Source organism: Hippocampus guttulatus, chromosome 3 (assembly GCF_054856545.1).
Source record: "Hippocampus guttulatus isolate MCC_2025c chromosome 3, RoL_Hgut_1.0, whole genome shotgun sequence".
Classification (NCBI taxonomy): Eukaryota; Metazoa; Chordata; class Actinopteri; order Syngnathiformes; family Syngnathidae; genus Hippocampus; species Hippocampus guttulatus.
Window position 1 is genome coordinate 27,937,441 of NC_141263.1, and position 15,021 is coordinate 27,952,461.

The 15,021-nt window shown below is 43.7% G+C and overlaps 2 protein-coding genes across 2 annotated transcripts; one reads left to right on the top strand and one right to left on the bottom strand.

Moving 5' to 3' along the window:
• Positions 1-314: 314 nt before the first annotated feature.
• Positions 315-4,413, top strand: LOC147208086 (uncharacterized). Its single transcript, XM_086107885.1, has 2 exons — positions 315-800; positions 1,697-4,413. The coding sequence occupies exons 1-2, from the start codon at positions 683-685 to the stop codon at positions 2,890-2,892; spliced, it is 1,314 nt and encodes a 437-aa protein (XP_085964011.1). The 5' UTR covers positions 315-682; the 3' UTR covers positions 2,893-4,413.
• A 6,713-nt stretch (positions 4,414-11,126) lies between these two features.
• On the bottom strand, positions 11,127-14,804 carry LOC147208087 (uncharacterized). Its single transcript, XM_086107880.1, has 2 exons — positions 14,377-14,804; positions 11,127-12,696 (listed from the first exon to the last, which is right to left on the bottom strand). Exons 1-2 carry the CDS (start codon positions 14,501-14,503, stop codon positions 11,378-11,380), a joined length of 1,446 nt encoding a protein of 481 aa, XP_085964006.1. The 5' UTR covers positions 14,504-14,804; the 3' UTR covers positions 11,127-11,377.
• Between the last annotated feature and the right edge of the window lie 217 nt (positions 14,805-15,021).

Here is a 15,021-nt window from a genome sequence, read left to right on the forward strand (position 1 = left end):
AGAAAAAATAATATGTCTGTATAATACAAGAATTGAACTTCGTGATTATATAATGTTTCCTCCTCATTGCTGTTGTATTTTTTATTTTGCTCACAATTTATCCGCATCTGAAAAACGAATCCATCACAAGGAATAAACGATGCTGATGTTTTAGTACTCGAAACAGATGAGAGTTAAGGATTATACATCTCCTAACCTTTCATAAATAAGTACAACTATGAACAATACAATAAATCACGGTATTTAAATGTATTGTGGCCCTACAAAATGTATTACACTTGCACGACGGTTAAAACTATAGCGTGGCCAATGACGAAATTCTCCCAGTCCTCAGGTTCCACCCTTGATGTTTGAGCGTGTTTCTTTGCGTTCGCCGTGCGGATATTTTTGTCCAAGTGAACGTGCCGTACAAGTTCTGCTGGAGATCCGTAAACGTGGTGATCCAGGCACTTCATCAAACAACTCTCTCTGGATTAGTCGTCAAGCTACTGAAGCCTCGACGCAGTATTTTAATGAAGTAAAATATCATCTAAGAATTATCCGTGTCTGGATTTTTCGTCTCGTTGCGTGGTGGAGCTTCTCGGGCTAGCTTGTTAGCTTGTTAGCCGCTAACGAAGAGACGCATTTGACACATCGCTTACGATCAAGTGTGAGTGTGAATTGTTGTGATTATCGTGTGAAAATGTGTGCGAGGATGACGGCCGAGTACGTGGGGGAACTTAATGGAGCAAAAGAGGACGACGAGCTGCAACGACTGGACGCTGTTTTGAAGAGGCCTCCAGTTCCGATATACAGAGCGGGTTTGTTCACTTTTTACCTTTATGATAGCCTCATTCCCTTTCAAAAAATATTTCAGGTCTGTGACCCTGTAGCAAAATTAGTCCTTGCTCTGTACAGTTTGAAAGCCAACCAGATACTGGTATTTTGGGGTTGTGGACTGTAAAAATGCATATTTGGTGTGGTCTCTAATCTCTGAAGCGACCTGTTATCGAAGATACAGCCACAGAATGATCATGTATTGATGACTGGCTAAGAACGTGTTTTGCTGGCTAAGAACGTGTTTTGCTTTGGCCAAGACAGAACTACATGCAGATGATTTAGTCGTGTGTGTTTCATGTCAGGAATTTGATTTAATCCCCCCTCCCTCTCAACCCTTTCTAGTCTTCCTGAAGTGAATAATTGCAAATGTAATATTCAGTATGCGTCCGCTGCAAATAATGTGAATTTCAATACTTTGCACGATGTCATTTATGTTCAGAAACGTTGATCCTAATCATGACCACGAGAGGAAACCACAGACTCACGTTCTTTCTGAACACTTTTGTGAAGTAGTGTTGATTCTGTTTTATTTTGGTATTGTTTTGTTTTTCATCAGGGAATTGTTTGGGAGATGGCAAGTGACGGAAATGTGTACGTGGTTCAACATTAACTTCAAGCACTGTTTAACTCTTGAAGATAGTTCACCCCCAGAGCCAGGACATTCCGAACAAACTCTTTCTTTTGCATGACTCGTACTTATGCGATATGTCCTTTGTGACGCAACCCTGTGCATTTTTCTGAGCTTGGGACTGGCTCACGGCTTGCACTGGCTTGTATCCCATTGCAGCAACAGTCATTTGCTGCTCTTCTAATAACATTTCTGATCAATTTCTACTGTCACTGGGCCACACCATGTGTGTCTCCTTGTGTCCCTCAGATGTCAGTGAAGAAACTCTTTGTCCTGAGCTGCTGGGGCCAGAGCACCTCCACATCAAAGAGGAGAAAGAGGAAGAAGAAGGCTTCCACCCTGAAGAGGAAGAGCAGCCCAAGACAACCGATATTAAAGAGGAGGACGAGTCTTGGACTTCCCAAATGGATTGGGAAGAAGAGCCAGGGCCCTCCTTCATGAAAGAGGAAGACCAAGAGGCTGATATCACCCAATTCCCATTGACTGTCATTGTCAAGAGTGAAGATGATGATGATGTTGTAGAAAGTGATGGAGATCACTGTGGAAGATCCCAATTAGACTGCCTCTCAGCGCCGCCACAAAATAGTGATGATGCAACGTCGCACAATCCTCAGACTGATGATGACAATGATGAAAATGAACATGCTAGAGGTGATATGACCTGTCACAGTGACAACAAGTGCTGGAAATGCCCAGAGTGTGGCAAAAGCTATATTTCAAAGTATACTTTGAAAGTACACATGAGAATACACAGCGGAGAGAAAAAATTTGCCTGCGCAGTTTGCGGCAGAAGATTCCATATGAAGACCGATCTGATAAGGCACATAAGAACACACACGGGAGAGAAACCTTTTGTCTGCTCAGTTTGTGGCCAAAGATTCTCTTTCAGCATAAGTTTAATCAGGCACAAAAGAACACACACTGGGGAAAAACCATTTTCTTGCTCCGTGTGCGCTAAAAGATTCTCTGAAAAGGGACATTTAAGAACACACAGTCGAACACACACTGGAGAGAAACCCTTTGCCTGCCCAGTGTGTGGACAGAGATTCTGTGTCAAGGCAAGTTTAATTAACCATACAAAAATACACACTGGAGAGAAATCTTTTGTCTGCTCTGTTTGTGGTCAAAGATTCTCCGCAAAGGAACGTTTAATTCGACATATGGGAACACACACGGAAGCTAAACCTTTTGCTTGCTCCGTTTGCGGTCAAAGATTCACTCTGAAGGCAGATTCCGTAAGGCACACGAGAATACACACCGGGGAGAGGCAGTTCTCCTGCTCGGTTTGTGGTAAAAGATTTGCTCAGAAGGGACATTTAGGAAGACATGCCAGAACACACACCGGTGAAAAACCATTCGGTTGTCGTGTTTGTGATAAAAGATTCTCTCGTAGAGATAATGTGAAGAAACACAAGTGTGCTGGTGAGGCGAGCAGCACTCAATGAGGATTTCAATCTTCGGGCTGAAGAAATTGTTTTTGTGGTAAGCTGTACAAATGTACCACTGAGCGACGACTCCTTGGTGAATTGGCCCTCTTTTCACTCAAGCAGACAAATGTACTGGCCGTTGTCTATGAATCACTCATTGGCAAAACATCAGCCTATCTTCGCTCTCTGTTCACCACGGATACCACCACCCCGTTCTCCGTTTTAAACTCTTCATACCACCTCACCTCATTTATGCTAATGTTAAGATAAGATAAGAAATTCTGTATTAGTCTCGTAATGGTGAAATTCCCAATTCACAGCAGCAAAGTTATGAAAGGAAGAAGTAGAACAACAAAATATAGGAGCTGCTGGAAAGGCAGCCACTCACGCGGCACCATTTTGAAGTCAAAATAACAAAAATAACACAACACATAGGACACAGACAGTCGTGCAATCTTCACCACTTTTCTGCATACACTTTGTTGTCTGAAGCAGTTATAGATGAAAGAGGAGAGGATCAAAGTGTCCTTTACCAGTGGATCACAGACGTCATGCTAAAAATGTGCACACGTCTGCTACAAGCTAGGTTTTGAAAGCAAACACGAAGCAGTAGCGTCCATTGACGAAAAGAGATTGTCTCGCATCTCCTGTCCCACGTAATCGGCTTCAACTCCAAGCTGTGACTCCCAGTTCCACAGCCGCATCGGCGCTCTGCGCTGACGCTCCTTTCTTCTCTTCGTCGGCTCCTCAGCCTTGCATCCATCCGGCCGCAGACTGTGCAACAGCACCGATCTCTCCGCTGAACAAAGCGGGGCTGTGCAAAATGCTGCCCATTACAGGCGCAAAAAAACACAGGCGCCCCAGAGCTGTCCAGCAATGACAGTCAAATGGCACCGACATTCCTCCCAATCAAAAACAGTGCTGGTATACCCATGCTGCCGAGAAGGCGCAACCACCAAGCACCGAGTCTCCTCCTTGATGAATGTCGTGGCCAAAAACGCTGAAAAACAATCCACATCCGGGCCACACGACGCAACAACAAACACAAAGTGACAAAACAAACACAAAAACAACAACAAAAAAGCAAGGCTCATGAGAGCACTTGCCGACGGCTGCCTACTCTGGCACCATCTTGGACTTCTATTCTTCATGTTGTTTAAAAAGTTAGTGATGGATACTGTATATGATCTTTGTACCTCTTTGTAGTTTGTTCTGAACCTCTTTCCGAAAACATGAGCTTTGCATGTAATACACAACAACAGTGTATTATATTATAGTAATATGTACGCATATATTACACCTGGTAGCTGTAGTTTATGATGTAATGCACATGTGTGTCCGAGTTATTCTTTTTCCGATCCCCTTGCACACTATCTGCATCTGACCGTAGAAACAACATGCCCGATACACTGCACCCTATGCACACTAGTGGAGTACTATTATATATTTTTGTTATTTTGTTGTGATGTGATTTATCTGTATTTGTGGGTGGATGTATATCTGATAGTTGTTAGTGAGTTAAAACGGTTTTTAAAATTGTATCTGGTGTTGACTTTGTACTCCACAATACTTATGATCACCCTTTTTAATCATTCATCCATCCATTTTCTGATGTGCTGATCTTCACAAGGATCGCGGGGCGTGCCGGAGCCCATCCCAGCCTTCTTCGGGCAGTAGGCGGGGCACACCCTGAACTGGTGCAATATGGGAGGAAACCTGAATACCCGGAGAAAACCCGCCCAGGCACGGGAGGACATGCAAACTCCACACCGGAAGCCCGGTGCCGCAATCGAACCCTGCACCGATGCACTGTGAGGCCGAGGTCTACTTAAAGCAGTGTTTCTCAAATAGTGGGGCGCGCCTGACCTCGGGGAACATGCTTTTTTATTTTTTTACTGTCCTAAAATAATGTGCAGTTACACCCCCACTACGTTAGGAAGCAGTGGCGCTCTCATTGGCAGAGTTTGCGCAGGGAGCATTCTCAGGGAGGAAATATGACGAGGCGTATGTGGCGCTTGGCTTCAATGTGACTTGGCTTATTCTCTTATACGTTCATAAGGATACAGTGTTATGCAAAGGTGTGCTTATAACAATTTTATAGACAAATGATAGTATTTATAGTTGTGCGGGGGGGGGGGGGGGAGTCGGGGCGCGAGATGTTTTCCTCTTCCATGGGGGAGGACATGACAGAAAATACTGTAATTGAGAACCACTGACTTAAAAGTCTGTGCTTTGCACATATAGAGAAATGGCCCATCAGACTTGCATTTTCGCCATCTTTGAGTGGGAGGTGAACCCATGCTGCCTTTAAAGACACACTGTTATTGTAGTAAAAACTTGGCTAATTAAGGACAGTCACGTGGAAACGCCATTTGCTGCTTTGCTGGTGCCGTACATTTAGTTTGTCCAAGTGGTTTTGCCGTACTACGACTTCTCTTGCAAACTTGACTTTCAGTTAGTTTGCATTACCACACGCTTCACCAAGGAAGTCCACCCGAACGTACCAAAGCCTGCGCACAGTCCGTTAATCGGTTACTTTATTGGAGCAAAATTCCATTAACTAAATCTTGGTGGTTTGATTTACTCTTGTCGGCGCACGTTGAAGCTTCTCGGGCTAGCTTAGCTTGCTAGCGAAGGCACGTCTTTGTTAACGGCACGCCGCTAACCGTGTTGTGACTATCTTGTGAAAATGTGCGCAAAGAGTGTCAAAGAAGAGTACGAGGAGGAACTTTGTCTAAAAGAAGAGAACGACCAACAACGTCAAACACTCGACGTTGTTTTCAAGCAGCCTCAGTATGCATTTCACACAGGTTTGTGTGCTTCTTTTGCTCCTCCACCATGACGCAAACTAACAGGCGCTTCTTGGGAACGTGCCTTTGAAAATATCAAATCTTTGTTGTTATTGCTCACACCCACATTTAGTTCTGGAGTTAGCTAAATCACAACCACGTTTCTCAAAATTCCCAGCCAGAAATCTGTAACGTATGTAGCCTTGTGGTCTGTAAGGTGGATATGATGTATGTTAAGTTAATTGTTGCTTATTGTTCAAATCAGCCAACGGTCTGTTCTTAATTGACTTGATCTTGCATCATTACTCCAAGTAATTGTTCCTTTCTTGAGATGTTTTAGTCTCCATATGTAGCCAGGAGCCAAATCAGTTTGGTGATTTGCAACCTCTGCACAGCCCAGTTTGTTTCCCAGCTGATTTGTTTATATCGTGTTGAAAGCACGGGAAATCGCAGTCATTTTGTTTTTTAGTACCGATGTACTCTGCAACCCAATTCTTCAATCTCATAATTACAAAATTTCCCGATTGCCAAAAACATAACTAGAAACAATGTTCCGCAACAAATAAGTCAACTTTACCGAACCGTGTATGCTTCTCTTCTTGTCTCCTGGAGACTCTCTCATTAAAGAGGAAGCGCAGCAGACTGAAATCATCAAATTTCCATTGATTGGCGTCGTTGTGAAGAGTGAAGCTGGTGAAGACCAAGGTCAGAGGTCATCGCTTCACCCAAGTCAAAGCAAGGAGGAAAGCTGGGCGGATTCTCCAGACAACAGCTTCAGTCATCACCCCACAGAGGTTGACAGAGACCGCTGCGGAGCATCCCATTCAGACCGCCTGTTAACTCCGCTATCGGATAGTGATGACATCGCGGATGAGGATGAACACGCCGGAGGTGATATGAAAAGTCACACTGACGTTGATCTGGTCGCCGATCTACTTTCCACACAATTTTCAAGACGGGCCTTCCACAAAAAGCTGGATATTGTGCGAAGAGGTCGCCCAACTCCCGCGCTAGCTAGCCTGTCCCAGCGAGGAAAAGGGTTTGTCCGTCATTTTCAGACGAGCAATTATGAACGGTACCCGTGGCTCACAGCCTCTGAGAAACACTGCAAATTGTACTGCTGGGAATGCCTACTGCTTGCAACTGACCGATGTGGTGTTTGGAGCCACACTGGATTTAGCAATTTAAGTTGTTTTACCAAGGCAGCAAGGAAACATCAGAGCACGGCCGGGCACTTACAAGCTACGGTGCGTTTAAAAATGTTTGGGGACACTCGCGTAGATGTGCAGCTCAGTGAACAGGCACGCCGGGAGATGGAGCTCCACAATGAAAAAGTAAAAAAAAATAGGCAGATATTGAAAAGACTGATGGATTGTGTCATGTTTTTGGGTCGACAGGAACTCTCATTCAGGGGACACGATGAAGGGGCAGAGTCCTTAAATAGAAGTAACTACGCGGAACTTATTTCTTTTCTTGCAGAACATGACGCAGACTTGCACTACCACCTGACAACTAACAGGGTCTTCACCGGGACATCCGGAAAAATACAAAACGACCTAATTTATGCTATTGCTGAAGTGATGGCAGACGAGATCAAACTGGAGATCAAAAAAGCCCCGTTTGTCGCAGTGATGGTTGATGAAACCACGGACGTGGGTAACGCGGAACGGCTTTCACTCGTCCTGCGCTATATGACGGACGCGGGTGTCAAGGAGCGTTTCATAAAATTTGAGGATGCAACCAGCGGCAAACGAGCTGATGACATTGCCGCTCTTATTTTCCATTTATTTGAGGAATATGAATGTTCTCTGGACAAAGTTGTGGCACAGTGTTATGACGGCGCAGTGGTCATGGCATCCGGGTTGAATGGCGTGCAGGCTAAAGTGAAAGAAAAGGCACCTATGGCCTTATTCATTCACTGTTATGCACATCGTCTGAATTTAGTACTGATGCAAGGGGCCTCAAAGCTTAAAGAGTGTAAGGTCTTTTTAGCCAATTTGAATGGCCTCGCTGCATTCTTCTCCAGATCTCCGAAGCGCACTAAACTACTAGGCGACATATGCAAGCGGCGTTTTCCTCAGGTTGCGCCGACGCGGTGGCAATCCACATCAAGATTGGTGAATGCGGTATATGAGAAGAGACTTGCGTTGAAGGAGCTGTTTGATCACATTTTGGAGCACCACGATGAGTATGATCAGGACACTGTGCTTTCTGCCGATGGATTTACTGCACGTCTGGGTGATTTTGAATTTTGTTTTTTGCTCAACGTATTCAATGGGATTTTTGAGTATGCCGATGTGCTTTTTGGAATACTGCAGAGAAAATCATTGGATGTGCAATTTTGCATGGCGAGGGTGAACGAATTTTGTGACACAGTTGAGCGAGCAAGGGACAAATTCAGTGAAATATACGAAGAAACGGTGCGCATCTCAGGTGCTCCAAGCGTGCGCAGGGGCCAGGGCGCGGCACAAGACGACCTGCGCGCACACTACCAACGTCTCCATACCAGCATTCTGGACAACATTCTTTCCCAGATACGGACTCGATTTCAGGACCATGAAAGGCTGATGTTTCTCTCCCTTCTCGACCCTCAGCACTTTCAGACATACAGGAAAAAATTTCCACAAACCGCCTTCTCCAGCTTAACGCAGAGCCACGGAGCATTATTTGATCTTCCCCGTCTTAAAACAGAACTGACTGTAATGTATGGCATGATTGATTTTGTAGGGAAAAGTCCGGCTGATCTTCATGATTTTCTTCGGAGCAAAAATCTGAGTGAGAGTATGGGACAACTTTACACACTGGCCTGTTTGGCTGTTACGATCCCCGTGTCCACGGCATCTGTTGAGCGGTCATTTTCAGCGTTAAAACGCATTCAAACTTATGCCAGAAACACGACCGGACAAAAACGACTTTCGGCATTAGCTTCCATGTCGATAGAAAAGGACTTGCTGATGGACCTGAAACGAACAGAAAAACTGTACAACAGAGCCACTGAAGTGTTCCTGAGAAAAGAAAGGAGGATCGACTTTATTTTCAAATAAGCAGACGCTGTGGAGAACTACATTGGTGAGTCGGTGGATTTTATTTGACATTTCTTCTTGTCATTTTATTTCCTTAGTATTAAATTAATGGTAAAGAAATAAAATGACAAAAATACAAAAATGTATCAAATAAATCTGCTCACCTGCAATTTATAATGGCGCATTGTGGTCACCTTCGCGCACTAAAGTTCGTTCAATTTCAGCTGCTCAACATTTTCAGTTATTTGCTGTTGTATAGCCTATTCTCAAAATGCAAATGATCTGTTAACTTTCTTTTCAAAGAATAGTTTGTTTTGTTATTGTTTGGTTGGTTTCTTATATGAAACTGCGACATTGCGCAATTTATTGGACAGACTTGTTTAAGATCACACAGCGTAATTTGGGTGCCATTCTATTTAGTATTTTTAAATCATCTTTTTATTTTTGACAATATCTGTAAATTTAGTTTCCTGCTCTTAATTGTGAATGCATACTTGATGGTTTTAAATGCTCCTGAAATTAAATGCTGCTTGACGAGCCTCTATTGTGTTCATGTATGTGACGTCACTGAAGGCCTATGGTTAAAATGATATATATATATATATATATATATAGAGAGAGAGAGAGAGAGAGAGAGAGAGTTTTATATATATAATTAGTGAGAGAGAGCGTGTTAGAGGAATCTGAGCAAAATTGTATCATGTTTAAAATTTCATTTAATTTGGGTGCGTATCCAGCACCCCTAAATGCCTGCGCACAAAGGCGCCGGCCACCTGGGCGGAGGGCCGTTGAAGTCCACAATTAGCACGTCAATGCAGGTGGGCGATCAGAAGAGAGAGGGCTAGACTCTGACACAAAGGGGGTTGATTGTTGATTCAGTGTAGACCAGACAGAAAGGCGCCAACGTACGGTGGTTCAAAGCTTCAACCAAGATAACCAATCACTACCGGGGGTGCGGTTTGCAAATATCGGGGGCAGTGTTTTTCTTGTATTTTGCAAAATTTCGAACTCGCGGAGGGGGACTCTGAGTGTGATCACGGAGCAACTAAACCGTCGTTCGCTGTCAGAGATCTGCTCCCGTTGATATTGAAGACAATTTTCCCTGTGTGCCGAGTCATTTCTTTAACTTTGTCCGAGAAAAAAACTGACAGAGCGTTAGCCAATTATTCTTAATTTCAGTAGGAGATCTAAATAATAAAACATTTGATCACTGCAGCCCAACTGGAACCCTAAACCTAGTTTGAAACCCTATTTTTAAACTCTAACCCTAGTTCAAAACCCTTATTGGAAACCCGATCCCTAATTCGAAACCCTACTTTTAAACTCTAACCCTTCTTTTACATCTTCACCCCGCTTTGAAACTGTAACCCTAGTTTGAAACCTCACTTTGAGAACAACCCGAGTTTGAAACCCTAACTGGAAACTCTAACGGTACTTTGAGACCCTGACCCTACTTTGAATCTGTACTTTGAAAGCCAAAACCTAGTTTGAAACCATGAAGAAGAACCCTAACCCTAGTTTGAAATCCGATTCCTGGTTTGAAACCCTCACCGTAGTTTGGAATTCTCCTTTGAAGACCTAACCCTACTTTGAAAGCCTAGTTTGAAACCCTAATCCTAGTTTTGCAGACTGTTTGGGGAAGTGTAAAGGTGGTCACTTATTGACGATTTGCCGTCACAAACTGTTGCTTATGATGAAAGCAATCCAACATTCTCCTGAAATAATGTTCAATCGCTAATTAAGGGCAAAAAACGTTAATTACCTTGACACTGTAGAAAAGTCCTACACACAACAGCGTCAAGAAAATAACCAGTTTTTTTTTTTGTTTGAAATTGTTTAAATCACCCTGTACATAAGCACTCCTAGTTCTTGCCCCTTGAAAAACTTCTCCCTCGCATGCCGCCACCACCACAATACTTCACCGTAGAGATGCTTTTGACCTGGTAATAAGTGGGGCCTGGTTAACTACAAACACGGCATCTGGTATTCACACGAAAGAGTTTCATTTTGGTCTTATCAGGCCACAGAATCTTCTCTCTCTTGGAGATTGCAGAGAGAAAACAGTTGTTCTGACCATTTTTCCTCTTTCCAAAAGGGGCATACAGGAATTGTGGCAGAGTGACCATTGGGACGACAGCCCTTCTCTCCCAATTACTCATTGCGGTGTGCAGCCAGCTGTAGAGGAATCCTCAGAGCTGCCATCTAAATCCATTTTCAGATGATGCGGGACAAAGTGTTAACTGTTGCTTTCAAAACAGCAGATATTTTTTTTCTGTGCCTTTCACCAGACCTGTGCATCAGGACAGTCCTGTAGTGGAGACCTGGTTTAAAATCCCCTCCATGTCCACACTGAGTCGATGTAAACGGATCACATGTCATGCAGCAAGTATTGCTGTAACAAACGCGCAATAGGAAAACAGAAAGATACTGAACACAATCACTCTTTGACACCTTGCACTTTATTCAGGATCACAAGCAGACTTTTCTGTGTTACCACAAAAAGTCTGTTTCTTCCAAATGTAATTAGAGCTTCATTGTAGGCATTTGTGCCTCTTAACGTGATCATTTGCAGAGAATATTTTATTGCACACACTGAAAACGAATGGGCTTCCGCAAGTGGGTGATCTTGCAAATCTTTTCTGTGTGTGTTCCAAATTGTACTCAGTCGGTGAATCTTTTACAGCTAAATGATCAGGCAAAAGGTTTGTCTCCAGTATGGGTTCTTGTGTGCCTTCTTAAATTTCCCTTATCAGAAAATCTCTTCCCGCAAACTGAGCAGTCAAATGGTTTATCTCCAGTGTGGGTCCTTGTGTGTCTTCTCAGATGTCCCTTATGAGAGAATCTTTTACCACAAACTAAGCAGGCGATAGGCTTCTCTCCAGTGTGAGTTCTTATGTGTAATATTAAATTTCCCCTTTCAGAGAATCTTTTACCGCAAACAGAACAGTCAAAAGGTTTCTCTCCGGTGTGCGTTCTCGTGTGTAGCACCAAATTTCCCTTTTCGGTGAATCTTTTTCCACAAAAAGAGCAGCCAAAAGGTTTTTCTCCAGTGTGGGTTCTCATGTGCTTTCTTAAATCTCTCCCGAGATAGAATCTTTTGCCACAATCAGAGCAGGCAAAGGGTTTTTCTCCACTGTGCGCTCTTATGTGTAACATTAAATATCCCTTTTGGGTGAATCTTTTACTGCATACTGGACATTGAAATGGTTTTTCTCCAGTGTGTGATATTGTGTGGTTCATGAGACTTTTCTTGACAAAGTACCTTTTACCACAAACCGTGCATTCAAAAGGTTTCTCTCCAGTGTGTGTTCTTGTGTGTGTTTTCAAATGTCTCTGTTCAGTGAATCCTTTACCACACACGGAGCAGGAAAAAGGTTTCTCCCCGGTATGTATTCTTGTGTGCGTTGTCATAGATTGTCTACGAGAGAACCCTTTACCACATACTGAGCAGACAAAAGGTTTCTCTCCAGTATGGATTCGTGTGTGCGTTGTCATATTTTGTCTACGAGAGAATCTTTTGCCGCAAATTGAGCAGACAAACGGTTTCTCTCCAGTGTGGCTCATCATGTGAATCTTTAAAACTGATTTGAAAACAAACCTTTTGCCACACTGAGAACATTTCCAGCGTTTGTTCTTATCACGACATGTTCTTTCACCTTGAGCGTGTTCATCATCGGTGTCAGAGGAGTGCGACGTTATGTCGTCACTATCTGATAGCGGCGCTAACAGTCTGTCTGCGTGGGCTCCTCCGCAGTGCTCTCCATCCCCTTCGGCTGTCACGTGTGGACTAGAACTGCTGCTTGGAGACTGCACCCCTCTGTTCTCCTCATGCTGACCTTCGTCTTCATCATCTTCACTCTTGAAAGAGACAGAGGCCAATGGTAGACGGCCGATATCAGCCTCCTGCTCTTCCTCTTTAATGCGGGGGTGCGCACACTCCTCTTCTTCCTCTTGAGCGTAAGCGTTCTCTGGCTTTTGATACTCAGGATGAAGATATTTTTCAGCGCCATCTGTAGGAAACGCGACAAACACATGGTCAGGTATCAACAAGTCATAAAACACTGTGCTTTAACACACTAAGAAGAGTAGGTGTGGCGCGTGCACACAACAACAGTCCAAGAGACGTTTTACGCAGAGCTGATCAAATTTTTAGACAAGCAGCCAGCCCACAAAGTCTGTCTGGTTTGATTTGTTGTTGATGATGATTGTAAAGGGGATAACGTGGAGTGAGGAGATGTTTGGTCTGGCCTGACTGGTGAACACGTCTGCCTCGCAGTTGTTAGGTCGTGGGTTGCAATCCAGGCTCTGGCCTTCAAGTGTGGACTTAGCTGGCATGTTCTAAAATGGATTTGTAAATGACCGAGCCTTTGAAAAACACAACATATTTGTTTAAAAACACCTCACCTTAGGAAACATGCCGTATTAAAACACTTTCAGCTGAATGCAGCCACTTGTTTTTTCTTTTTAAATGGTTTAAATAGTTGTGAATTAGTCATCCTTTTCTCATGATGATCAGATTTGTGATTCAAGGTTTGAGTAAGCCTCAATCGATTTTCAAATTTGAAATTGGGACCTGGCAGTCTTTGAGTTTCATTCGAGATATAAAAATAGGAAGGGGGGGGGGGTGTTGACGTGAATGTTGTTTTTCTAAAAACACAAAGATTACTTGTCTGTCATCATCAATGCTCAAAAGAATTTGACTTTTTTACTTTGAACAGATCCTTTTTTCTGGTCCTTCGTGAATATGGAAACAGGGAAATGGCATTCAGAACCAATGTTAAATATGCTGTGCAGATTTGGGCAGCAATCATAAAAATGGTGTGGCTAACTTGTCTCTTTCGCTGTGTACCGGCGCCAATCTTGAATTAGGCACAGCAGACTGCGGATTTGACAAGGGACAGACGGAGACTGTGGCTTTTGCTGCTCAACACAACTGGCTCACTGTGGCCAGAGAGCCCGTCTCTACATCTGTGTTTGTTCTGAACGCTTTGTTGAAGGTAAGCTTGAACACTCGGTAACCTTAGAAAATGCATGTTACAGACTGTATAGACAGGACATTTCACCATTTTCGACATTGACATCTTATTTCAGTCTTATAATTGAATGCTTATTTGCGCCTAATCTGTTGGTTTACTGCTTGAACAACTTGTCCCCCTCTTCTTGGTTCCACATCAGCATCAAGGGAGGACACCCTTAGTTTTTAATGTGGATATCAGTGTGTTCATCCATCTTCTAATCCGCTTCTCCTCACATGGGTCGCGGGCGTGCTGGAGCCTACCCCAGCTGTCTTCTGGCAGTTGGTGAGATACACCCTGAACTGTTTGCCAGCCAACCGCAGGCCACGCACAGACGAACAACCATTCGCGCTCACAATCACACCTTGGGGACAATTTGAGAGTGGTCAATTAACCTACCTGCATATTTTCGGAATGTGGGGGGAAACCGGAGTACCCGGAGAAAACCCACACAGATACGTGGAGAACATGCAAACTCCACACAGGAAGCCGGAATCGAATCCTGCACTTTTGCACTGTGAGGCAGACGTGCTAACCAGACTTCACCATGCCGTCTTGTAACCTCAAGGTGCCTGGATGTTCTACTTCAAAAACGAGGATTCCGTTAAAAATAAACAGGAGAATGCTCTTCAATATAACGTACTAGAGAAAGAAAGATAAAAGAGGCGACCAAACCTGTTTTGTGTAACAAATCTGGAGGCCTTTTGGTAACAGCGTCCAGTAGTTGGCGTTGTCGCTCGTGTAATTTTGCTGCGGAAAGTGCCTCTTCGCACTCTTCTTCTTTCACACGTCTGGCGCACATTTTCACGCGGTAATCACAAGCCTTTATACCCACACTTGCTCTCTGCTTCGCGATACGATGACAACAAACGCGACTCTTTGTTAGGCGGCTAGCACGCTAAACCAAGCTAGCTAAACTAAGCTAAGCAAGGTAGAAAACGTCAACGAGCACCGAGACGAGTTCATCCGGACACCAAGATTTCACTCATGGCGTTTTACTCCAGGAAAGAAATGATGAGAAGGACATTATTGCTGCTTCGGTGCGTTCAGATCTAGTTCAGAGATGACGATAAAAAGAAGCTCGGTTGGTTCTTCTTCGTCTTTCCGAGGAGCGGCAGTGCAATCGTGACATGGCGAAATACTGCCCTCCTCAGATTTCGCAACATGGCCTTTGTAACGAGATGATGGTTCTCTTTATTCAGAAAGATTTGACCGAAAAACAACAAACTCCTAAATACTTACAACCTTGTATGTATTTATATCTATCTATCTATCTATCTATCTATCTATCTATCTATCTATCTATCTATCTATCTATCT